The following is a 26,077-nucleotide window of genomic DNA, read 5'->3' on the forward strand; positions in this document are numbered from 1 at the left end:
TTTACTTCATTTTGTACCCTTCTGCTAGAAGCCTGAATTCTAAAGTTTATTCATGTTTTCACAGTGTGATTCTTTAAGAGCCTGTCTCTATCCCCAAGTGGGAAAAATTGAGGACAACTGTATCTGGTTATAATCATTAACCAACTATTAACAACCTTTGTCTCTATGGTATTTATATGTCTTCTCAGAGAACTATTCATTTCAGCCTTATGATTTTCTTTAAATACATTTCCTGTCTATGACCATGCTAATTCTCTCATGGATCAGTTTTGTAAATTAAACTTCTTATTTTGAGATAATTTCAGGTTCACATGTAGTTGTAAAGTCAATGCAGAGATCCATACACCCTCTACCAGTTTCCTCCCAATGGTAACATCTTCCAACACTGTACTACCATGTCACAGCAAGGGTGTTGGTACTGATAGAGCCAAGATGCAGAACATTTCCATCACTACAAGGATCACTCATGCTGCCCTTTTGTAGCCACGCCCCCTTCGGTCCCTCTCCAACCCCCTTCTTAACCACTGACAATGACTAACCTGCTGTCCATTCCTAAATTTTGTCATTACAGGAATGTTATATAAGTGGAATCATGTAACCTTTTGGGATTGGCTTTGTTCACTCAGCATAATTCTCTGGAGATTAATTTGAAATTTTGCCTGTGTCAGTACTTTTTTTCCTTCTTTATTGCTGAGTAGTAGTATATTCTATAGCAAAGATGTATTATAGTTTATTCAACCATTCACCCATTGAAGGACATGTAGATTGTTCCATTTGGGGGGCTATTGTAAATAAAATGTACATAAACTTACATGTACATGTTTTTGCATGAATATAAATCTTCATTACTCTGGAATAAATGTCCAGGAGTGCAGTTGCTGGATCATACAAGGTGGGAACAAAAACAACCTATTTATTTATAAAAATTTATGTATTCATTCTTACATGTTTAAATTACTCCATGACCTTAAAGGTACTCTCCATTTGATACAATACACCTGTCACGTTTTTTTTTCCACTGCTCAAAACAGTTTTTGAACTTGTCAATTTTGATGACTTTCATACTTCTGCCACTTTTTTGTTTCACCTCCTCCACATCAGCAAACTGTTTCCCTTTGAGGACTTTTTTCATCCAGGGAAACAAAAAAAATAAGTATGGATGAGATCAGGTGAATAGGGAGGGTGTGAAATGGGGATTATGCCATTTTTAGTCAAAAACTGCTGAACACTCAGCACAGTGTGGGCAGGTGTGCTCGTAAATCACCCATCATGAAATAGGCAAATGTGTTGAGCCTTCAAAAACAAATTCACTAAAGCCAAATGCAGCCTCTCAGCCATACAGATGGCTTCCTAGAACACTCACCTAGTGGGGGAAGCCTGTACTACAAGGGACCTGCCCTCCAGAATAGTTCCAGTTTTGGGGGGGTCCCTCCTCATATAGTGGTTTCATGACTAGTTTTTAAAGAAACTGCCAAACTGTTTTCCAGAGTGGTGATATTTTAAATTCTCACCAGCAATGTTTGAATAACCCATTTTCTCTGCTTCATTGCCAGCATTTTATTTGTTAAAATTTTTTATTATAATCATTTTAATAAGTCTGTGAGGATATCTTACTTAGGTTTTAATTTGTGTTTCCCCAGTGGCTCCTGATGTTGAGCATCTTTTTATATGCTTATTTGCTGTCTATATATCTTCTTCACTGAAATGTCTCCTTATGTTTTTTGCCCCTATCCTGATTGGATTGTTTCCCTTTCTAAACAATAAGAGTATTGAGAATTCTTTATATGTTCTAAATACTATCCTTTGTTGAATATGTTGTTTGCAAATATTTCTCCCACTCTGTAGCTTATCTTCTTATCTTCTTAACAAAGTCTTTTGCACAGCGAAAGTTTTAAATTTCAGTGAAATTTCATTTGTAAGTTTTTCCTTTTATAGGTTATGCTTTTGGTGTCAAGTCTAAGAACTCTTTACCTATCCCTAGATACCAAAGATTTCATCCAATTTTTTTCTCTTTTATAGTTTTACATTTAACTTCATGATTCATTGAATTAGTTTTTGTATAATGTGTGAAACTTAGATTGAGGTTCATTTTATTTTCTTTCTGGATGCCCAATTGCTTCAGCATCATTTGTTGAAAAGTCCACCTGTCCTCCACTGAATTGCTTTTTCACCTTTGTCAGAAATCAGTTGGGCATATTTGTGTCAATTTACTTATAGGCTTTCTCTTCTGTTCTGTTGTTCTCTGTGTGTGTGCTTGTGCCAATAATCTTCATTACTATAGCTGTATAATAATTATTGAAATCTAATAGATTGTCTTTTTTTTTCAGTTATTTTAGCTATTATACTTTCTTTGCCTTTTCATATACATTTCAGAATAATTTTGTTTATGTCTATAAAAATGCTTGCTAGGATTTTGGTAGAAATTGTGTTGAACTTGAACATCAGTTTGGGGGGATGTACTATGTTGAATCTTCCAATCCATGAACATGGTATATCTCTCCATTAAGGGTTTTTTTCCTTCTTTCATCAGCATTGTATAGTTTTCAGCATACATGCTCTATACTTATTTTGTATGATTTACACCTGTTTCATTTTTAACAGAGATTGTAAGTGGGATTATACTTTTATTTTCTATGCTCATGTGTTCATTTGCCGACATATAGAAGCAAACTGATTTTCGTATGTTCATTTTGTATCCTATGACTTTGCTGGACTCACTTATTAGTCCCAGAAGTAAATTCCTCTGGATTTTCTAAGTGGATAATCATGTCATCTTTGAACAGGAAGAACTTTTTCTTCACTTCCAATCTGTATGCCTTTTATATTCCTTTCTTGCTTCATTGCCGTGACCAGAACTTTCAGCACTATGTTAAATAAGAGTGATGAGAACAGATATCTTGCCTTGTTCCCGACCTTAGGGGGAAAGCATTCAGTCTTTCAATGCTAAGTGTAATGTTGCTGTTGGTCTTTTGTTGATACTCTTTATCAAATTGAGGAAGTTCTCCTTCTATTCTCATTTTTTGAGAGTTTTTATCATGAATGGGTGTTTTGTCAAATGTTTTTCTTCATTGATTGATATGACCAGATGGTTTTTCTTCTCTAGCTTTATTAATATCATGGATTACACTGATTGATTTTAAATATTGAATCAGTTATTACATCCTTGGAATAAACCTCGCTTTGTCATGTTATATATCTTTTTATATCTTGCTTAATTCTATTTGTATTTTACATGTATATTTTTAAGATTTTATTTATTAATATTTAGAGAGAGGAAGGGAGGGAAAAAAGGAGGGAAAGAAACACAAATGTGTGGTTGCCTCTTGCATGCTTCCTACTGGGGACCTGGCCCACAACCCAGGCATGTGTCCTGAATGGAAATCAAACTGGTGATCCTTTGGTTAGCAGGCCAGCATTCAATCCACTGAGCCACACCAGCCAGAGCTATATTTTACATTTAAGTCCACGATCCATTTTGAGTTAATTTTTGTAAGGGATTTTTGTAAAAAAGCTTGCTTCTTAATAACATATTCAGGAATTATGTTCCCATGTTCTTTTTGCATTATGGTTCAGTAATCCAACAGTAATTTTTCATTTTTATATCATGGGACACTTTCAAGCCAAAACTAAATAACTTATGTCCACAACATGCCTCTTTCTTTTCTGTAATCCTCTTGCTGTCCTTTTTTTCTACTTCCTGCTGTGAAAGCTTACTTGTATATATTTTATTTTATTTTATTTTATTTTTTATTTTATTGTTTATGTTATTATAGTTGTCCTCACTTTTCCCCCCTTTGCTGCCTCTACCTAGCACACCCCTCCAAGCAATCCCCACACTGTTGTCCGTGCCTGTGGGTCATGCATATAGGTTCTTTGGCTAATCCCTTCACTATATGCGTATGTGTATATATATATATTAAGTCCTCACCTGAAGATAGGTCTACTGATTTAAGAGAGAAACATCGATGCTAGTGAGAGGCATTAATCAGCTGCCTCCCATTTGAGCCCCATCTGCGCCCCAGCTGAGGACTGTACCCGCAACCTTTTGGTGTACGGACAATGCTCCAGCCAACTGAGCCACCTGGCCAAGGCGCTTGCTAACATTTTTTTTTAAGATTTTATTTATTTATTTTTAGAGAGGGAAGGGAGGGAGGGAGAGAGAGAGAGAGAGAGAGAGAGAGAGAGAGAGAGAGAGAAACGTCAATGTGTGGTTGCTGGGGGTTATGGCCTGCAGCCCAGGAATGTACCCTGGCTGGGAATCAAACATGGGACACTTTGGTTCCCAGCCCGCGCTCAATCCACTGAGCTACGCCAGCCAGGGCTTGCTAACATTTTTTAATTGCATTTATTAGTTTGACTAAATTAATATACTGGTATGAGCAAAAGTAGGCTTGCAGTTGTGAATATGCCATTGTGATATTCTTTTGAGTTAATAAAGCTATTGTAATAATCATAACCTGCATGTCTTTTTCAATGCAAAAAACTGTAAACCTACTTTTGCCTACCCCTGTATCAATTGAATGAAAAAAACGTCAACAGATCTTTACTGAATTTCCATGTAGGCTAAGCACTCTGCCGAGTAACTGTTGACCACATAGGCCAACCTCAAGATGATCAAAGCTTAAAGGGAAGAAGGGTCATATAAGCAATTGAAATGCTAAAGTTGAGGGAAGAAGTAGCCAAAGAAAGCAGATTATTAAGGTAACATAAGCCAAGAGCACCAGATTTACTGGGGAAGTTAGTAAAGGCCTTCCAGGAGAAGTGATACTTAAGCTAGCTATTAAAGGACATAGGAATTTTCCAGAGAAACAAAGTGAGCTGAAAGGCATTCTAGGAAGAAGTAACTGCTTGTGCAAAGGCATGAAATCATGCAATTGTGTGACATTTGGAGAATAATAAATAATAAGAAAGACCAGGAATAATAGTAAGACCAGGAATTCATGCTCTACCCTCCACATCTAGAATAATGCCTGGAGCATAGTAAACACTAAGGAACTATTTGTAGGTAGGTAGGAAGGAAGGAAGGAAGCAAGGAAGGAAGGAAGGAAGGAGGGGAGGGGAAGGGAAGGGAGGAAGGAAGCCAGAGAGATAAAAAAATTTCAATGGTTGCTTAGTAACATTTAGCAAATACCTACCATGGAGATTCAAAAGGGACTAGGAAGAGAGGTCCATAGTCTATCTGCAAAGAAACAACAAACACAAAAATATCAGTAATGTGTTGTAAAAAATGACATGCCACGAGAAGTACATAAAAAGTGTTATTAAGGTTCAGAGGAAATAGAGCTTCATTTCACCTGAGGGACACAGAGAAGTTGTCATTGAAGCTAGTCTTGCAGTTGCTTTGTGCTGAATTGTTAGGTTTCAAAACAAAGGACTGCATGGAGTTGAAGAGGTATTGTGGCATAAGAGGAATGGGAATTTGGGCTGGACCAGACAGCCTTGCCTGCTCTGTCATAAATTTATCAGCACTTGATAGGCAGCCATTTGTCAGCCTGCACCACTTCCTCAGAAGCTGAACCTGACAGGCGCCGATGTTATCTGTAGCAAACACCTTTTTCTTGTTTATGAGGGTGTCTCTGTGTGTGTGGCTATGCTTGCACCTGCACTCCACAGATTTGGAGACAGCTCTTTCTACAGAGACTGGCACTGAAGGGGATACATCAACTGAACACAAGCTAAACTATTAACAGTATCTTTTTTAAATGTACCTTACCCACACATTTACATGTATATGCATGCACCTGTAGCATGTGCACACGCAGCACACAGAGTTCTATAAGCAGTGGTCTGAGCATGACTTTAAATGACTAAATAAATAGTACTTATTTTTATTTTCCTTAGCTCTATCCTGTCTGACTACACCCTAATCCTCATTTTTCTCGAAGGCTTATTAGGCTTCAGTTCTATCCCTATGAACTACTAGATGCAGTAAGGAATTCATGTAAGAAAATGACTCATTAATTAATTCAATACATATTTGTCGATAGCCAGTTATGTGCCAGGTACTATTCTAAACACTGAGGATGCAGCATGGGATTTAAAACAAACAAAAAAAAACCTTGCGCACATGGAGTTTACATTGTGGGAGGTGGGTGCAGACAACAGAAATACGATATTTTAGGGGGTGTAAGTGCTAGGAGGTCAGGATAGCAGAGTAAGAGGGAAGAGTATGACAGTTGAATAGTCAGAAATGTCCTCTTCGATAAGGTGGCATTTAAATAAAGACTTGAAGGAGAGAATAAGCAATGGGAATATCTGAGGGAGGATTATTACAGGCAAAGGGAGCAAGTAGAGCAAAGAACCTGAGACTAAAAAGGGTGGCTCGTGTTTAAGGCCAGTGTGGCTCGCGCAGAATGGGCAAGGTGAAGAATGGCGGGAGGGAGGAAGCAGAAAGACTATAAAACAGTGGACTAGATCCAGCTGATAACAGTGGAGGTACAGAGAAGTGGCCAGACTATAGATAGATCTTGAACTGTTTGAACCTATGGGATTTGCTGTTGGACTTGATGTGGAATGTGAAAGAAAGGAGTTGGTTACATCAAGACTTTTGGTCTAAGATGGGGAACATTACAGGAAGGATGAAACTGGAGGAAATCAAGAGCTCAGTTTTGAGCACATTTGAGATACCTATTAATGAAGAGTTGTATATAAGACTCTGGAGTTCAGTAGTTGGGTCTGGGCTGGAGATGTAAACTTGAGAATTACAACAATTAGATGACTCTTAAAGCTGTGAAACTGAATAAAATAACCTAAGGAGGGGGTATAGAAAAAGAAGAGTTAGAAGAATAGAGTATTGGGTCAGAGAGATAAGGAATCGGCGCTGGAGATGGAAAGAGAGAGGCCTAGCAGGTAGGAGGAAGATGGAGAGTAAACACTGAAGCCCAGTGAAGAAAGGAGTTGGAATAATAAACTGCTATGTGATGTTGCTGAGAAATCAAGCAAGGCTCAAGAGTTGATTTAGCAGCTTGGAGTCTTCGGGACCTTTGTTGAATTATATATTTTAGTGGTGGTGGTAGGGGGCAGCCTGATGAGATTGCCTTCAAGCAAACAAACAAACAAAAGGACTAGGAGGAGAGGAAACCAAGATTAGTAGTATGGAAAACTCTTTGAGGTCTTATTATAAAACACAGAAAAACTGGACCATAGTTGGAGGAGAATGGAGATCAAGTCAAGTTTTGGGGTTTTTTTTTTTCCCTAAGATGGGAGACATCGGTGTCCTGATGGGAATGATCCTAGTAGGGAGGGGGAATGCAGTGATTTCAGGGAGGGGGAGCATGGTTAACGCGATGTCCCCTAGTAGGTGAGAGGAGATGCACAAGTGGAAAAGGATGCCTTAGATTGGACGAGCTGTCCCCGCTCCCTAGTAACAGGCCACTTGGCTGCAGATGCAGGCAGGTTGGTAAATGTGGTGATGGAACCTGTGTAAGTTCTCCTTTGATTGCTTGACTGCTTGTGTGTTCTCATGAAATAAGAAACAAAGGAATGGAAGTGTTGAAGTTTTCAAAAGAGAAAAGTTCAGAGATTGTTGTCAAAGAGCAGGAGAAAGCCATGGACTATGTAAATGTTGTAGAATTGTTGGGCAGCATGAGGGTCCACTTGAGGTTAAAGCAAGACCAGTCAGCATGGTTGTACTGTTTTCTCCAGCTATGCACAGCTGAGTGGGAACAGGCAAAGCCTTAGACTTATCCAGAGGTGTGGTTTTCCCAGCTACATAAGAGGAATGGAGAAAGAAGCAAAGGAGTGATTATGGTGAAGGATCAGAAACAAAGTCAGGTAAGGAGGGAGGTGAGGACAGAGACAGAAGGTGAGAGAGAAAAGATGGTAGGATCAATGGAGTGAAGGTCCTAAAGCTCTAAAGAATTATGATAATTATCAAGTTGTTGGCGTTGGAAGTACTTTTGGGTTGTAAACAAAATGCTTTGGGTGAATTTCCATAATAAAACCCATAATGGTAGGTAAGTGGTGGTGGTGATATTGATTATCATTGTATAAGTGAAACAAGATCCAAAGATGACTTTATCTCAAATCACACAGCAAGTCAGTGGTAAAGCATAGACTCAACGCAAGGCGGCTGTCTGTTCTACCTAACATATTTTCACCACTCTGTGTGGTGTCTGCTCACAGATCACTCAGTCTCGTTGAAGAGATGGTCTGTAGAAGACAACGTAGGTAATACGTAATCAATCAAGTGTTAAATTCTATAGTCTGGAATGATGCAAGGCATTTATTCATTCAGTAATACATATTGAGTGCTTAGTATGTGCTAGGTTCTACTATGAGTAATGGGGGTATAGCAGTGAATAAGGTAGGGAGGAAAAATCATAAAATTATGTGCTTCAGAGAAGTTTTAGAAGGGTTTCTATATGATTGTTTCAAGGCAACATGATTTGGTAAAAGGCATGATGTGCTAAAAGTTAGGAAACTTGTTTTTCTGCTCTTGACTGTGTGTGACATTGTTGCTTCAATTCACCATGTCTTAGTGGGGGTCTGCTTCCATAAACTGAGATTTTTGCAAGCTCCACTCTGACTAAAAGGACCATGAGTTTGAGTCTGTATTCTACTAGTGGAATAACTGCTCTAAAATGTTTTAGTCCTCATCTAAGTTCCTGATCTGAAAAGCGGGAATGCCACAATTCATTTCATAGTACTAAAACCCTGTTTCTGTAGTGAAATGCTGCACTAACCTGCATTCTAGAATCACCCCGTTTCTGAAACTCTGGGGCAACATGAGAGGTAGAGGCCATGTTCTGCCTGCAGGTGCAACTGTCCTCATGCTCAACCTAGTGATAATCTGAGGGCCCGTGAAAAGCTTGGAAAGAACTAATGACTTTTTTCCCCCTCTTCTTACTTCTTCCTATTCAGGCCTGGAAGAAACGCTGGTTTATCCTGCGGAGTGGCCGGATGAGCGGTGACCCAGATGTTCTGGAATACTACAAGAATGATCACTCTAAGAAGCCCCTGCGTATCATCAACCTCAACTTCTGTGAGCAGGTGGATGCAGGCCTGACCTTCAACAAGAAGGAGCTGCAGGATAGCTTTGTGTTCGACATCAAGACCAGCGAGCGTACCTTTTACCTGGTGGCCGAGACAGAGGAGGACATGAATAAGTGGGTCCACAGCATCTGTCAGATCTGTGGTTTCAATCAGGCTGAGGAGAGCACAGGTATGAAAACAAACACAGACCTTGATCAGAAGGGGCGCTGTGAAACTGTGTAAGATAGCCTAACGACCAGTGTTTCTCTCACAATGATGTCTGTCTGTCTGTCTGTCTGTCTCTCTCTCTCTCACCCTCCCTCCCTCCCTCCCTCCCTCTTTGTCTGAAATCAATGAATATGTCCTCAAGTGAGGATGTGAAGACGGACAGACAGAAGACGGACCCCACCTCAGAGTAGGGTTGGTGGACCCGCAGCAGCAGCTTCTTTGGGGACTTGTTAGAAAGGCAGAGGACTTCCACCCAGACTTAAAGAATCAGAATCTGCATATTTTGAAATAATTGTAGACCTGTAGGAAATTGAAAGATGGGACAGAAAATGTCTATATCCCTTTCTGTCATCTTTTTCTAATGTGAAAACTAACATCTCACTTAATCATGGTACAATGATCCAAACTGAGCAATTAACATTGATTGGTACAATATTGTCAACAAAACCACAGTTTATTTGGATATCACCTGTTTTTCACCAATGTCTTTATTCTGTCCAAAATTCAATCCAGGATGCCACATTAGATGTAGAGGTCATATCTCTGAGTGTCCTTCAATCTGTAACAGTTCCCCAGTCCTTGTCTTTTTTGACCTTGACACCTTTATAGAGTACTGGTTAGATGTTTTATAGAATGTCCCTTAGTCTGAGTTCATCTAGTGTTTTTTCATGATTAGATTGACGTTACCAACTTTGGGGAGACGGCCTTACTACAGAGGCAATGTGTCTTTCCAAGCACGTTGTAACAGGGACACATGATATCATATGTCTTATTACTGGCGGTGGTACCTTGAGCACCTGGTAAAGGTAATGTCTGCCAGGTTTCGCCACTGTAAAGCTACTATCTTTTCTAATAAATATTTTGGGAGGAGTAGTTTAATAATATGTAAATACCCTATTTCTCCTCAAGTTTTTGCTCACTAATTTTATTACCCAACAATGAATCATGTTTGCAACAATTATTACTGTGGTATTCTAAGGTGCTTTTCTGCTTCCCTCAGAATCCACATTTTATTAAGATCACCAGGTGATTGGCATGCACTTTAAAATTTGAGAAGCATTAGTCTGGATTATTCATTCCCAAACCTGGTGGATCATCAAAAACTTTTTTTCTTTTAACTTAGAGGTCTGATTCAGTAGATTTGATTTCGGATTGAGGAATCAATCATTTTTTTAAGTTTCTCCTACAAAATAGGACAGAATATTTCCAAATCATACAACTGAAAAGAAGCTAGCATCTAGAATATATAAAGACTCTTATATCTCAACAACAAACATAACCCCATTTAAAAATGGGCAAAGGATCTGGCCCTGCCTGGGTAGCTTAGTTGGTTAGAGCATGTCCCAACACTCCAGGATTGCAGGTTCAATCCCCAGTCAGAGCTCAGTCTCTCTCTCTTCTTTCTTCTCTGTCTCTAAGATCAATAAATTAAAATAAACATAATGTTTTAAAAATGGCCAAAGGCTCTAAATAAATGATAAACAGATAGCCAATGAACGCATGGAAAGATGCTGAACATCACTAGCCATTAAGGAAAGTGCAAATCAAAACCACAGTGAGAGACCACTTCATACTCATGAGCATATCTATAGTTAAAAGTATAGACAATGGCATATGTTGCCAAGGATGTGAAAAACATACATTGCCCATACATCCCATTGCTCATACATTGCTGGTGGGGATGTGAAATAGTACACTTACTACAGAAACAGTGCAGCAGTTGTTCAAAAAGTTAAACCTGTATGACCCAGCAATTCCACTCCGAGGCATATACTCAAGAGAAATGAAAACATATGTTCATGCAAAAACTTGTGCACAGATATTCATAGCAGCACTGTTTATGATAACGGAAAAGTAGAAACGCAAATGTCCATCAATAGACAAAAGGTACTGATTCATTCTACAATACAGATGAACCTCTCAAACATTATGCTAAATGAAAGAAAACACAAAGAATCACATAGTTTATGGTATGATTCACAGTCAGCCCTCTGAGTCCACAGGTTCTGCCTCCACAGATTCAACCAACCATGGAGTGAAATGAAGAAAGTTACATTGTTGCTGACATGTACCATGTAGTTAGGCCAACAATGGCTAATGATTGCATCTGTACTGAACATATACAGACCTTTCCCTATCATTATTCCCTGAACAGTACAGTGTAACAACTGTTTATATAGCACCTAACATTGTATTTGGCATTATAAGTAATCTTGAGGTGATTTAAATTATACAAGAGGGTATGCATGGGTTATATGCAAAAATGATGCCATTTTATACAAGGAACTTCAGTGGGTGTTGGTATTGATTGGCTGGCAGTCCTGGAGCCAATGTCCTGGAACCACTGGATGACTGCAAAAGGTCCAGACCCGGCAAAGCCGTGGAGCAGGAGGCAGAGCAGTGATTGAGAGTAGGGAAATGGGGCGTGGCTGCTAATGAGTATGTGGTTGCTTTTGGGGTGATAAAATGTTCTGGAATTAGATAGTAGTGATGGTTGTGAATTTTGTGACTATACTAAAAACTACTGAATTTTGCACTGCAAAATAGTAAAATTTGTGGTTTATGAATTATATCTGTTTATTTTTTCAAGTTCCTCAGGTGATTCTGACAACCAGCCAAGTTTGGGCACCCCTGGGGTTGGGGCCCACTTTATTGGCATGTGACCTGTGCAATTTCACAGGGTCCCACCCTTACTTTAATGCTCTACTATGACCATCTTGAAGTTCTCTTAATTTTTAAAAAATTGTTTAAGATATACAATGTGATGATTTGTCATCTGTTTACATTGCAAAATGTTTACCATAATAGCATCCATTAACACATCTATCACCTCACATGGTTACAATTTGTGTGTGTGTGTGTGTGTGTGTGTTGTGTGGTGAGAACTTTTAAGGTCTACTCTTAGCATCTTTCTAATATAAATTATTGTTAACTATAGTCACCATGGTGTATATTAAATCTCCAGGATTTATTCATCATCAAAGAATACTTGGAAGTTTGTACCCTTTGACCCTCACCCTTTCCCTCACCCCTACCCCTGGCAACCACCAATGGGCTCTTGTTCCTATGAGTTTAATTTGTTTAGATTCCACATATAAGTGAGATTATACAGCATTTTTTTCTCTGTCTGGTTTATTGCACTTAGTGACCTCAAGATTCATCCACGTTGTTGCAAATGGCAGGATTCTTTTTTATGGCTGAACAATATTTTATATTATATATACACAGGGTAGGGGCAAAAATAGGTTTACAGTTGTTCACATGGAAAATAATAACAAATAATAATACAAGAATAAACTCATGTACTCCCAACTGTAAACCTACTTTTGCCCCACCCTGTGTGTGTGTGTGTGTGTGTGTGTGTGTCACATCTTCTTCATCAATTCATTCATCAGTAGACATGGGTTTTTGCCATGTCTTGGCCATTGTAAATAATGCTGCAGTGAACGTGGGGATGCAGACGTCTGTTCGAGATAGTGATTTCAATTCCTTCAGACATATACCCAGAAGTAGAATTGATGGATCATATGATAGTTCTATTTTTAATTTTTTGAGGAACATCCATACTGTTTTCCATAGCAGCTGTACCAGTTTATATTCCCACCGACAATGCACAGGGATTGGTTCCCTTTCCCCCACATCCTTGCTAGCACTTACCTCTTGTCTTTTTGCTAATAGCCATTTAACAGGTGAGAGGTGATCCCTCATCGTGGTTTTGATTTGATTTGCAGTTCCCTGATGATTAACAATGTTGAGTATCTTTTCAGGTAACTGTTGGTCATTTGAATATCATCTTTGGAAAAATGTCCATTCAGGTTCTTTGCCCATTTTGTAATCAGTTTGTTGTTGTTGTTGTTGTTGTTGTTGTTGTTGTCATCATTATTGTTTGCTATTAAGCTTTATGAATTTCTTAATACATTTCGGATATTAACCCTTTATCAAGTATGTAGTTTAAAGATATTTTCTCTCATTCCTTAGGCTGTCTTTTCATTTTGTTGATGGCTTCTTTTCTCTGCACAAGCTTTTTTTTTTAACATAGTCCCAGTTATTGATTTTTGCTGTTGTTTTTCCTTTTGGTGTCATATCAAAAAAATAATGATAATTACCAAGACCAATATCGAGGAACTTTTCTCTGTTTTCTCTTAGGAGTTTTTTTGGTTTGGGGTTCTTACATTTACATCTGTAATCCATTTTGAGTTCATTTTTATGTGTGGCATAAGATAAGGATCCAATTTTATTCTTCTGTAAGTGAATATCCAGTTTTCCCAGCACCATTCATAAAAGAGATTATCTTTTCCCTGTTGAGTATTCTTGGCTCTCTTGTCAAATATTGGCTTACCATATATGTTGGGGCTTTTTGTTCTGTTCCATTGGTCTGTGTATCTGTTTTTACGGCAGCATCATACTGTTTTGATTACTCTAGCTTTGTAATATAATTTGAAATCAGGAAGTATGATAGTTCCAACTTTGTTCTTCTTTCTCAGGATTGCTTTGGCTATGTGGGATCTTTTGTGATTCCAAATGAATTTTAGGATTATTTTATTCTATTTCTGTAAAAAAAAATATCTTTAGAATCTTGACAGGGATTGCACAGAATCTATAGATGGCTTTGGGTAATATGGACACTTTAACAATATTGATTCTTCCAATTTATGAACACAAGCTATTGTTTCATTTATTTGTGTTGAAGTTTTTAGTTTTTGAATAAGGAGCCTGGCAATCTCCCTGTGCACCAGGCTCTGTGAATTATGTAGTCAGCAGAGTCTGGACTAGATGTCCTGCCTTAGGAGCTCTGATTTTTATCTTCCCTTGAGGAGGGATTATGCACTCCCATTTTACTCTTAAATGCTTTGGTATGATCTTTGATTTATGTGTGAAATATTCTGTTTTCCTCACATATTTGTCATGTATAGGCTTCATGGATTCTGTTTTTGTTTTTTTCCTTTCATTTTATTCCTGGTGAAGGAATAAAACACTCATTGAAAAAGGGGGAGAAAGTAAGAATGGAATTAAAAAGCAGGGGGAAACCCCTATAGACCTCCTAATATCACGGCTTTCATAAATGTGAGAAATGGGTTCAAGGAATTTACCTCAGCTTTTTAGGAAATAGGTATGATTTGGGGGGAAAGTAACCAGAAAATAAATTACTCTTGGTGCAAATATATTTTTTAATCACTTAAATAGTTATTGTCTGGATCTTTATAGTTACTAGATAGAGTTTAAGTACAACACAAATACAGATATGTAGAACCACATTATCTGGGCTTGCTTTCTTTGGCTAGAAGATTCATTTGTTCATTCATACATTGCTCATTCACTCCTTCATTCAGCTAACCTTTTCAGAGCCCTTACTCTGTGTCCTTGTCATAACCACTAAGGCTACAGAGATGAACAATAGGGTGCCAGTGCTCATATGTCATAGTCTATTGGGGAGGAGGGGCTGACATATAAACAGTCACAGGGGAGTGCGGTAAGAGAGGCCTCACCAAGGATGGAGATGCAGCCCAGGAAACACAAGCTCCGTGAGGAAAGGAAGGGAGGGAAGTGCGAAGGGCATGACAGATAATGGAGCCAGTATTTTTTCAACAGCTTTGCCTATTAAAAGATATATTCCCTTAAGCCTTTAACTTTTGAATGTAGATTATTTTATTAGCTCTCTAGTGGTTTAATTACCAGAGCAAGGAGATTAGTTCTCTATGAGGCTTAAGATTCTTTGTGAGATCATGGACTTTTCTTCCCTGTCCTAGGAGAAGCTGATATGTTAAAAGATTCAGCCACAAGATGGGTAATGTTTTAATTTAGAGATTTTCTTAAAAGTGAATTACATCCATAAAACCCTTAGGTAAGGAATTAGAGCTTAATCACCCAGGTCAGTGTTGAGATGTTTGTTTGTTTGTTTGTTTGTTTGTTTGTTTGTTTTTAGCTGAGAGTCAGGATCTGAAGAAAAGTGGGAAGTTAACATTTGACTACCTGCTTTCACTCAAGTACAGTATTTCATTCAATCACTTTTATCCACTGTGTTTCCTTTGTTTTAAAATATGGAAATCAAGTGCTTTTTCTTCCCTACCTAGTGCTCCAGGAATGAAGCTCTTTTCTGCCCACTCTCCTGCCTTGGCTGTAGGAGGAGCGCCCTGCACTGATGCCTAATGCTAGGTGGCCACAAAAAGAAACAATAGCAGCTAGGTATTGAGTATCTACCTTATGTAAAGTAGGGATTTTACATAAATCCCCACTCAAAGTTTACAGTAAACTTTGAGGTAGCAATGATTTTGACCCAGGGTCACACAGCTAGAAATGACTGAGGCCAGATTCTTATCTAACCCAGGCCTGACTTTCTGTTATAATCTGTTGTTTCTTTCCCCCCATTTCCTGAGATGCAGACATCTGCCAGAACCACACCCACATAGTTGTGCCTCTTTGGGCACTTGGACAAGAAGCAGCCTCTGACCCCTTCCACCAACTGACTCAGGCTTCCCTTCTCTCCAGCCCATACTGCTCACATTATAGGGCTGGAATATCCCAAGAATTGTGTAATTTCTAGAGCTTTAACCCAGTCATCAGGCTCTATCTGTGAATCTGTAGACTAGGGGCAAGGACGTCTGAGTTTAAATCACAACTCTGGGATTTATGTGAACAAGTCACTTAAGTCTTGGTTTCCTTTTGCCGAACAGAGATGAAATTCTCTTTTCACCTAGTGCTTCTGATTCTCTGTGGGTTCATCAGGACAGACCTTAGACCTGCTGGCTGAGCACCTCAGGTTTCCTATTTCCCAAAGGGTCGTTCACATTGTATTCCATGTAGACATATCCCCTGCAGCTGCGCAATGCAGGAGCACTGTGTGCTGCTTGGTCCTGTATAGATTTCTTCCTACGCGGACCCTCCTTCAAGCAAATTACTCCCTTTTTCTTTCTTTTTTTAAGAGTTGCAGTGGGACCCATTAAAAAAAAAAACCTTCTGTTTTTCACTTTCAGCTGGAAGAGGTTCTGTGGCAGATGGAGTCTTTTTTTAAATCCTTCTTGCCACTCCCAGCTTCTTCTTTCTGATGCCACCCTCCAGTTCCTCACATCTTCCAGCCAGAAATGCCTGGAATAAAACCTGTCTAGGATCAAGACCAGACCAAGAGTAAAACAGCCTGAATATCGACATAAGGGTGGAGAAAACAGCCTCCTGGTAGAGAGATCCCTTTCCAACAGGAAACCAGGGGTGATGCTCGGGAAGGAAAAGCAATTCTAAGGATGAATATCAAGCTTTCATATCATATGTGTGGAGTTTGTTTTTTGCTTCTCTGCTGTCTTTGTGCACATGCACACATGCATAAGTAAAATTAATAACCCACCTTCCTCTGGGAATCAAAATATCCTTCAGCTCCCAGAGTAAGCAAGCAGAAGGCAGCCCTGAGCTGTGTTCTTGAGGAGCAGGCAGGGCCAGGTCCTCACATTTGTGGCCCAGTCGTGGGCAGCTGTCCCTGACCAGATGTACCACACACAAAAAGAACCAGCTCTCAGAACAGAGCTGTGATGAATTATTCATGGGCTCAGGAGTCATCCACTGTTGGGAAAGCCATCACCCCTTTGAATCCTCTCAGCCGAGGATTTCTTCCCTTTCATCCCCTCCCTCCTTCATTTATTCAGTATCTATTCCAGGGCCTGCACAGCTGCTCTCACATGGACTCTGAAAGGCAAGCTAGCTGCACTTGAGTCCTAGCCCTGCCATATAGTGGCTGTATGATGTTAAATAAGTAACTTTATCTCTTTGGAGTTTTGTCATCTGCGAAGTGGAAGTGATGCTCTCTCTCTCGTTCTCTCTCTCTGAGTAGTTGGGGGGAAGCTAGGACCATGTGTAGGTGCACAGTGTGAACAGTAGCAGCTTGTTGCACTCTTTGCCATGTAGTGGTTGTGGTGATAGTGATGATTTTTATATTAGTAGGTCAAGGTGAACCAGATATGATTTAAGTATCTATTATTTTTAGAGAATTTAACAGTCTACAAAACACTTAGGCAGTCTCCTTTGAGTATGAAGAAACAAAATAAGATAGGCAGGGCTGCTGGCGTTATTCCTACTGCATAAGTGAGGAGGTGAGTGTGAAAGATACCAAATGGCAGTGCCAGAAAGCTGTGTTGCCAGGTCTGGCATCCAAGCCTTCAGCTCCATCCCCAGGCTTGGTGCTCTGCCTCTTTCTCCTGTGTTCTAACTTGGTTTCACAGACCTGTTTACCACGGCTGCATGAGTGTAAGTCACAAAATAGCCAGTGAGGAGAAGCAAGAAGTTTATAAATCACTGAGAACTAACCATTTAGGAAGTAAAGTGCTATCTAAACATTAGCATTAAATTCTGAAGGCTAAATTAGCAAGACAACATGATCCATCTTCGAACAGCCACAAAGTACAAAGAGTAGCACTCAGGGACTAGGTCACCAGGGCCCTGTTTGTGTCTCTTGAAGATTTTGAAAGAGGGCCAGCGCCTCCTCCATATCCCGACTATTATTTTCTTCTTCCCTTATCTCGAACTCCCCGGCCGGGATTTCACAGCAGCCACAGGTCTAACTCTGTGGCCCGGAGGCTTCTCAGAGTTCCAACCAATTGTTCTTTATCTCTCCCCCACCTTTTCTCTCCTGAAATTTTTGGTGAGGCTGTCCTCCCCCTCTTAAATATTTCATAAATATTTAAACTTCTAGAAATCCACGAGTCTTCTGAGTAACTCAACAGCAGAGTTATGTTAGTTCCTGGATCCCATCTGGGATCAAGTGATATCCATAGGAATGCTTCGGGGTAGATCTTCAGCCTCCAGTGGGAGAATGTTATCAGAGGTCTACAAACAGCTCCTTCCTCTCTAGAGAGAATGAGTGGTGTTTAAAGGTCAGGACCCCTTACTCCAGCTGGAGTTCTGGCAGCTGGGAGGGCTGTGATGGAGCCAGGCAGTCCCCGCAGATGCCTCCTGGTGACCTTGGCCCTTCCCCCAGTGCAGAGAGTGGGAGAGCCAGGGCAGATGCTGGGAGTGGAGGAGGGCGGGGAGGAAAGAAGCTTTCCTTGGAGGCCTTGCCCTTTCTTCTCTCTCCTCATCCCTGGGAGGACCTTTTCTTTACTGGTTTCCTCCTCCTACCTTTTGCTCTTTCAAAACTGATCTTTGATCTCTCCTCTGGGCGATGCTTGCTGGAAGCTTAGAGCAAATGTGGGAGGTAACGTGCCGCTTCTCCCCAGTCTGACACTGGTCCCCTGAGGAGCAAAGAACAGAGTGGAGACAGACCCAGGGCCCCAGCCCAAAGGCGGAGGCTGCTGTCTGAATCACTCACCCTTTTTTTCCACTGAGACAATGAGGAAAATAAACATCCAGACCAGTTTCCAGCCAGATCTGAAATCCTCATGCCTTTTTAGAAAAAAAAATGTTATTTGAAATAACCCTGAAATAACAGGCCTTCCTCCTCAATCTTCTGTTTGTTCGTTGTTGTTTTTGTCTACAGCTGGGTCTGGTCACCCTGAGAATAAGCTTTGAGTTGGGACATGAACTCCATAAAATCCCACAGATACTTCTGCATTGCCCTGGAATAGGCTACAGTCCCGATCTGCAGGGAAGTCCAGACCCTCTGGAGGAGGAAAAGGAGACAGACAGAAACCTGATCCTCTTTCCTTTGTCCTAAGCCTTGATGCTTCTTCCTGCTCTCTCTTCTATACCAGACACACACACCTCTCACCACCCCAGCCAGCCAGGAGAGATGGAGTCTAGTGTTACCTGCCAAGTCCACAGACTGTTGGAGATGCAAGCATCTCATTCCAGCTCCTCAACACCAGCAGCTTTGGATAGCTCCCAAACATCTCTGGAGAGGCAACCCCCCCTTCTTTTGTTTTCGACTGCTTCTAATTATCTCTAGTGAAGGAAAGTAAAAAATCATTGATGCATGGGTCCCAGACGAGACTCTAAAGCCCAGTGTAACTCTAATTTTGGGGTAGAGATAAAATTAGGACTTAGAATCTAGCAGTAAGGTCATCTTGGACCTCTGAAGATCTTGACCGTTATCATACAAGCAGCCACATACAGCCCCACGTAAGATTCTAAACTTGACAGAATCAGTGGGTGTGGTCATGTCTCACTAGGATTTAAATCGTGAGTCAAAGTTCTGGTTTTTAATTTCAGCTTTGTTACTGATTCACTGTGTAGTCCTCAGTTTCTTCCATAGTAAAGTAGGAGCTTGGGAACCAAGACAGTCATTTTGAAACTTTTTTTTTTGCATCAAGATTATTAACCAAATCTTCCATGGAACACAGTGCCTGGAACAGGTGAGAGGGAGCTGCTGTGAATACTGCAGGGGAGAGAGCCAGACCCCGGTGACCTGCCACTCCCGCTCTCCCAGGGTGGCCTGGGGAGGCTGGAACGCAGTGTGAAAACATTGATCTGTGGCAGATATTTCAAAACAAGGACCCACAGACCAGTGCTGAGCTATGAAAGTCTTCCTCAGTCCACAACAAAAATGCAAAACATGAGGAAGATATAGTCAGTCTTCATAAAGCTAAATGTAGTCAGATATAAAACTTCCCTTTATTCAGTTTCTCTCTGTATACGTGTTCACATTAAAGTGTTCATGTGTGAGTGAAATGAGTCATAGTAGGTAAGAGACTTTCCATATTTGACATCATTAAAATTGTTAACCTTGTGTGTCAGTTTTTAAACATGTATAAGTAAATAAACAAAGAGAAAGTGTTTTACACATGTGCAAAATGGAAGAGTTGGGGCAACAGTGATCCAGAGGTTGTGTTGGTGTCAGGAGCACCTGGTCCCAAGCCTCTGTTTCCATGCTCACAGCCAGAGGCCCTTGAATTCTCCCTTCAGGTTCAAGTCCACCCTGTACCCCAGCATAGTCAGTGCTTTAGGATCCTTTGTCCTGTTTTGTTCAATTCTGGCCCTAGCCTTGTGTGTGAGATAGGGTCAGCCCTGGGATTTTGCCTACTTTTCCTGTTCTCGAGTCATTTCCCTATTAACCTGCCTGTGGTCTCAAGTTCCACCTAGGACTGGACCCTCTCCTGCTTTCATTTGGCCCCTCTCAGAGACTGCAGTCTTAACCCAAAGCCTTAGGCTGGTGGCCGGGCCCCACTGCCCAGTGGCACACCTCTGGGTTGGCAGTGGCCTGTCTGCTTGAATTTCTGAGGAAAACCTGCTTCTGCTTTCTCTAAACATGCTTCCTCCTCCTCGTGGACTCTTCTGCCCACGTTTCTAGGCAATGCCCAATTTCCACTTCTGTGTTCACTCGTTCAGCACACTGACTACCTGTCTTGGCCAGGTCCTGTTCCAGGGACAAGTGCCAGCATGTACCATGAACAGCATGACATGGGCCCACTCTCCATGACCTCTGAGCCTTGCTGTGCTCTCCAGCTTATGTTCTCTCCGCCAAGCTCCCCTTGGGACTCTCCTGATAACTGTCTGCCCCCTCTGTGTCTAGTTTTAAGTCCCAGCCTCCTCCATGTTCACTGAGATTTACCGGCTTTTAACTGACCGTGCCTGGCTCTATGTCATGATATAGCTATCATAAAAAAGAAAAATATACTTTTTAAATTTCTGAGTATAACTTCAATATCAGGCCCCATCTGGTGAGTGATAGAAATTGAAGTTCTAATCAACTTAAGATAAAACTGGTCAATATAAGATTTTTCTCAATTACTTCAAGTTTCAAGCTCTCTCTTTTTTACATAAATGGAAATGTATATAACAGATATTTATTTTTTCCAGCTTTATTGAGGTCTAATTGACAAAACTGTATGTATTTAAAGTGTGCATCATGATGGTTTGATGTATTTATACATTGTGAAATGATTATCACAAGCAGGTTATTAATACATTGATTATCTCAAAATTCAGGTTTCTCCTGCCCTCTCCGTGATCTGCTATTCAAGTTCCCGGAGGCTTAGGGAACTGGAAGTTTCATGGAGGCTAGCACTCAGAGACTGGGGAGGGGAGGAGACGTGTGAGAGGCTCAAGGGCGAGAACATGACGCGTTCACCATGCTGCCACCGCACTCGTAGAGACTCGTTAGTAGAGATGAGTGGTAGGTGCCCAATGAATATCCAAACAGTGGTGTAACTACAGTGCTTGCTTGTAACTTTGGAGATAGTTATACAAAATTACAATTTAAAACATTCCAACTTTTTTCCCCAATAGTGTTGGTTTAAGATATTCACTGTTGAGGAGGGGAGAGAAGGAGCTTCAAAAATATTCCAACCTTATTCACAGGACATAGGGTCTTAACCTCTGTACATTGAAACAGTGGTATAAAGTACAGTGAAAAACAAACAAAAAAAGAAAAAGCTCTCAAAATAGATGATGCACTAACTAGGCTGAAGAGACAGGGTATGACAATGACCTGCACATCTATCATCTGTTGTTCGCTTTGTCCCCCACCTTCTTACCCTTTAGTGCATGAGAGCTGTGAACAAAACTCTTCATGTCTGGCAACTCATAGCAGCCAGAGAGTTAAGACAGTGAAGGAAGTAGATTTCATAGCATGAGAAAATTCTAGAATATTAAATCTTGAAGGGCCCTTGGAGAGTGTTTAGTTCAAAACTCTTTATGATAGAGTACCCAGAGATGAAGAGAGGAGAGTTAATTTGCTCAAGATTATACAGCTAACAGGCGAGGATAGAATTGAAGCCCAGGTTGTTTGACTTTTAGCTAGTGTTCCAGGTGATACTGATGATGATACTGTCTTGTACCTGGATAACAGGGCCATATGATTTATGAAGTGTTTATATATATGTATATATATATACTGGTCTAAAAGCCTTATTCAGTACAAAGAGCATGGGTCTTGGAATTCTATAAATACATGAACCCACAACACTGATGAGTTCAACCTAAACATGGCCTTGGGTAAATTAATTTACTTTTCTGAGCCTCAGTTTCTGCATTGGTAAAATAGAAACAAGACATTCTTCACAAGATTATTATGAAGATTTCATAAGAATTCACTTAAAGCATATAGTGTAGAGCTAATTGTGTATGAAGCAGTGTTCTAAGTATATCTCACATCTTAAGTCAATCCTATGAGGTAGATACCCATTATTATTCCCATTTTACAGATGAGGAAACTAAAGCACAAAGAGGTTCAATAACTTCCCTTCATTGATACAACTAGTAAGTAAAGGAGCTGAAATTCAGACCTAGAGAGTCTGGCTCCAGAATCCACGCTTTTAACTGTTATGCTGTCCCCTGAAATTCTAGGCATGCTCCTTGCCTCGGTCTGTCACAGTACCTGTACAGGAGCTTCCATTCACACACATAGACCTGGGAAAGAGTGCCATCTCTGCTCTTTTGTGATGACCTTCTCTGGCTTTGCCAGTGTGACTGCTTCTCCCTACATCCCTTTAAGTGGGCATCACACAGAGCTCTTGCTGCCTTTAATTTCAGCCTAAGCCAGCTCTTCCCTGTTGACCTCAGCCACAGCTTCAGTTTTCTCAGAATCTAGGACAGATGTTTTCACGCCCACTGGAGTCCACATAATTATAAACAGAGCTGGGAGACCAGCTGTGGGGCTTGGCCATTGGCAGAGGCATTTTCCCCTCAAATTCATCAGAGCAGTGGCCCTCTGGATAAAGGTACCAAGAGCATATTTCTCAAATGATTGGTGTTCTGAGAGGGGAACTCTTTGGACTGAGGGAGCAGAGACCTCGGCTCTGATTCTGGGGCAGTAGTTTACCTACAGTATGAACCCGGGCTAACCATTTGTTCATCAAGTACTGTTTTAGAACTATATTAGTTCAGCTTCTCTGAGAAGCAGCTGTCAAGATGAGTTGAGGCATGCTAGAGATTTATTGGGAGAAAGCGGGAAAGCCTTCATGGGATGCAGGTCTGACACCTGTGAAGGAGAGAAGGCAGAAGGAGGATTAGAAGGCAGTGCATGGGGAGGCAGTTTCAGTCAGGTCAGTGGATGTTCTCAAGCCCCAGGGCTCCCATAGAGTCGTATGTCTCGCGGGAACAGGCCTGTATTAGCACTCCTGCCATTCTGTGTCACTGGATGAGAACAGCTCATGGAAAGAGCCAGCAGCAGCCAGGGCTCTCAGTCCATCATGCTACCCACATCGGGAAGTCTGAGAGGCATGTTTTTATGGCTGCCACACTGAAGCATCAGTGATGAATGGGACATGTAAGGTTCAGACTCTTAAAGGAGTTTATACTTTAGTGGAAAGAGATCAAAAGTGAAATGTTTAAATGGTAACAATAAATGCTTTAATGAAAGTAAGACAAGCTAATGAGATAAGGAGTGACTAGAAAATTTAGGTTGGGTGATCAGGTAAGATCTCTTTGGGTATTGGTTTCTTTTGTAGTGATACGGTTTTCTTTCCAAATTCCACTGGATATTTGTGTAGCTCTTGTGACTTACAAGCATATACTTCTCATCTGCCCCACATAGAACTGCATAATAGAATGGGCCGCCAGCTTTGTGGGGAAAAAAGCTTGAGTCTGAATCCAGGTTTGGACTTTTCCTACAAGATCTATAACATTGAGTACGGCATTTTATGTGAGTCTTAGTCTCTTCATATACTTAATGAACTTGCAAACATCAATGCGTTGACAACTTTTCAGGGCCGTTATAAATGTCAAAGTTGTTGAGAGCAGCCTACAAATGGAAAATAACTTTTTAAAATTTCTTTTACAATAGCATCAAACAATAAAATACCTAGGAATCAGTTTAACCAAAAATACTATGGAAAATTTCTGCAGTAAAAATGACCAGCCTTCCTGGGGGAAATGAAAGAAGACTCAGTAAGTGAGAGATATGTCATATTGTGAAGTAGAACACTCAGTGTTATTAATATGTCGGTTTTCCCAGACTGATCTCTAGACTCAGTTGAACCTCTGTTACAGTCCAGCAGACTTTTTAAAACAATTAATTGACACCAAAGCAAATTAGAAAGTTGGGTCCTGCCAGGCTCCTCTACTCACAACACAACGGCCTGCTGAGCCCATTTGCACCCTCTGGGGCCTGTCCTGGCTCTGGGCAAACCCTGAAGGTCAGTTTAAGATCTCTCGCACCAGGTCACTGCCCACGGGGAGTGCTGAGAGAGAGCGCCCACTTGCAGAGCACTAATGCGCAGGCTCTTGGTGTTTCTTTACTCCCTAGGACAACCCTACACGTAGCTGTTGTGCAAATTCTACAAATTAGGACTCTTGGATTTAAATACCATCCCTAGGTTCCACAGCTAGTAAACTGAGATTCAGATTTCCAAATATCAACATTCCTCTCCACGTACCACGCTGCCTGTCCTGAAGCCACAGTTCGGCTTCCGATCATGCTGCAGAGCTCACAGGTCCCTGGGCAGGCTGGAGCACTCAGAATCCAGGCTCCCCATCCAGACTAGAGCGGTTTCTGGTATTGGACTTGTAGTCAGCACCGCTGCTAATGATTCTTGATACACTCCCACCATTGTAATGTCTGACACTTGTGTTTCACGCTGATTGCCAGTTATCTCTTAGTGAAAGTCACTGTGAAAGGAGGGAGAAGCTCACCTCCTATAGTGGGTTAGCTTAAAAATATAGTGGTGTATTTTTATGGAAAGATCACAAGGGTCAAATGCATCATTTACGTGTGAGCTTACAGTCCCAACGAGATGGACTGATTTCTGTGGAAATACCAATGGGTCCCCAGGTTCCTTGGGGGAAGGAAGAAGTACTGCCCTGAATATAAATTTGCACTTTCCAACTGCAATGGAAGCTCACAGAGCAAGGACAAGATCCACCCTTTTTTGATGGACCTGCAGCTCCTAGCATAGGGCCCACAATCAGTGTTCATGACCCCAAAAAATGACAAGAGTGCTTCATTCCAAATGTAAATCACCTCCTTGAAGGGGACCACACAGCCAACCCAATCCCCAGTCAAAGGAACAGGAATGAGGCCTGTCACAAGTAAAGTACACCCTGAGTGTGGGGGGCAAGGTGAGAACAAAGCTGTAACCTGATCTCTCTCAAATGAACCCGACCACGCATGGCTAAATATAGACTGGCTGTCCAAAAACAGAAACACCCATGGCCCAGAAAAACCTCCCAAGTGACAACAGTTCCTTCAACCCTAAAGAACAGTTTACATTTGGCTCCTGGAGCTGTCCATTCACTCTTCCCACCTGAAGAGGAAAGATTCGGACAGAACTTACTGCCATGGTGTGTTTATTGAACATCTCATTGTAATCCGGAAGTTCACTAGGCACAGAGCAGTGTGCTAGACCCCGTCAGAGAACAGAGATGGTCCGGATCCTGACTCTTAACGCTCACAGTCGTTTTGCATGACAGATCTGTGAATTCCCAACACAAAATAAACAACAAAGTAAAGTACTGGAAAAGGTTTAGAGGAAGGTGTGCTTCCTTCTACCTAGAGACCTGATGGAACCCATGGCATCATTCGCTCAGGGCCTCAGTTTCCCCGTCTCTGAGATGTCCCGGGGTAAAAAAGGTTATGTAAGGCAGGGTGACCAGGGACTGTGATGTGCCTCAAAGCTACAGCTACAGCCACTCACTCTCTTTCCCCTATGCCCTTCGCAGAATCGATTTCTGCTAAAGTATACTGAGAGATCGTGTGTGCCAAGGTCGGGATGTTCTGACCTGGCTCCCAGAGCTCCGAGATGGTGTTATTTCTCAGATGCTTCCTCGGAAGGCGGTGGGGAAGCAGAGTCCCTGAAAGGTCTCATGAGGTTTCATGTTACTGCTTGTCTGTGCCTCCCCCTTTTTCTTCCTCTGCTTTATAGTTTTTATAAACACTAGGAGACTTATATTTTTAAACCGGGGGAATTATTTACACTAGTCTTTAGTAGTTTGATCCAGCAAATGCTTATTTACCAGGCGAATATGAGTAACACTGTAAACTCATAACAAAATAACAGTCCCGTCAGCTGGTGTCCTGGTG

General features: G+C 41.0%; 1 protein-coding gene across 1 annotated transcript in view; it reads left to right on the forward strand.

Annotated features, from left to right (window-relative positions):
* The window catches only part of GAB2 (GRB2 associated binding protein 2), a 176,384-nt gene that overhangs the window by 115,536 nt on the left and 34,771 nt on the right, over nt 1-26,077 (forward strand). Inside the window, exon 2 of the mRNA XM_028516564.2 lies at nt 8,863-9,163. Coding sequence (XP_028372365.1) covers nt 8,863-9,163 — 301 coding nt within the window. The remainder of the gene's footprint in view (nt 1-8,862; nt 9,164-26,077) is intronic.

This window comes from Phyllostomus discolor, chromosome 6 (assembly GCF_004126475.2).
Source record: "Phyllostomus discolor isolate MPI-MPIP mPhyDis1 chromosome 6, mPhyDis1.pri.v3, whole genome shotgun sequence".
NCBI classification, from domain to species: domain Eukaryota; kingdom Metazoa; phylum Chordata; class Mammalia; order Chiroptera; family Phyllostomidae; genus Phyllostomus; species Phyllostomus discolor.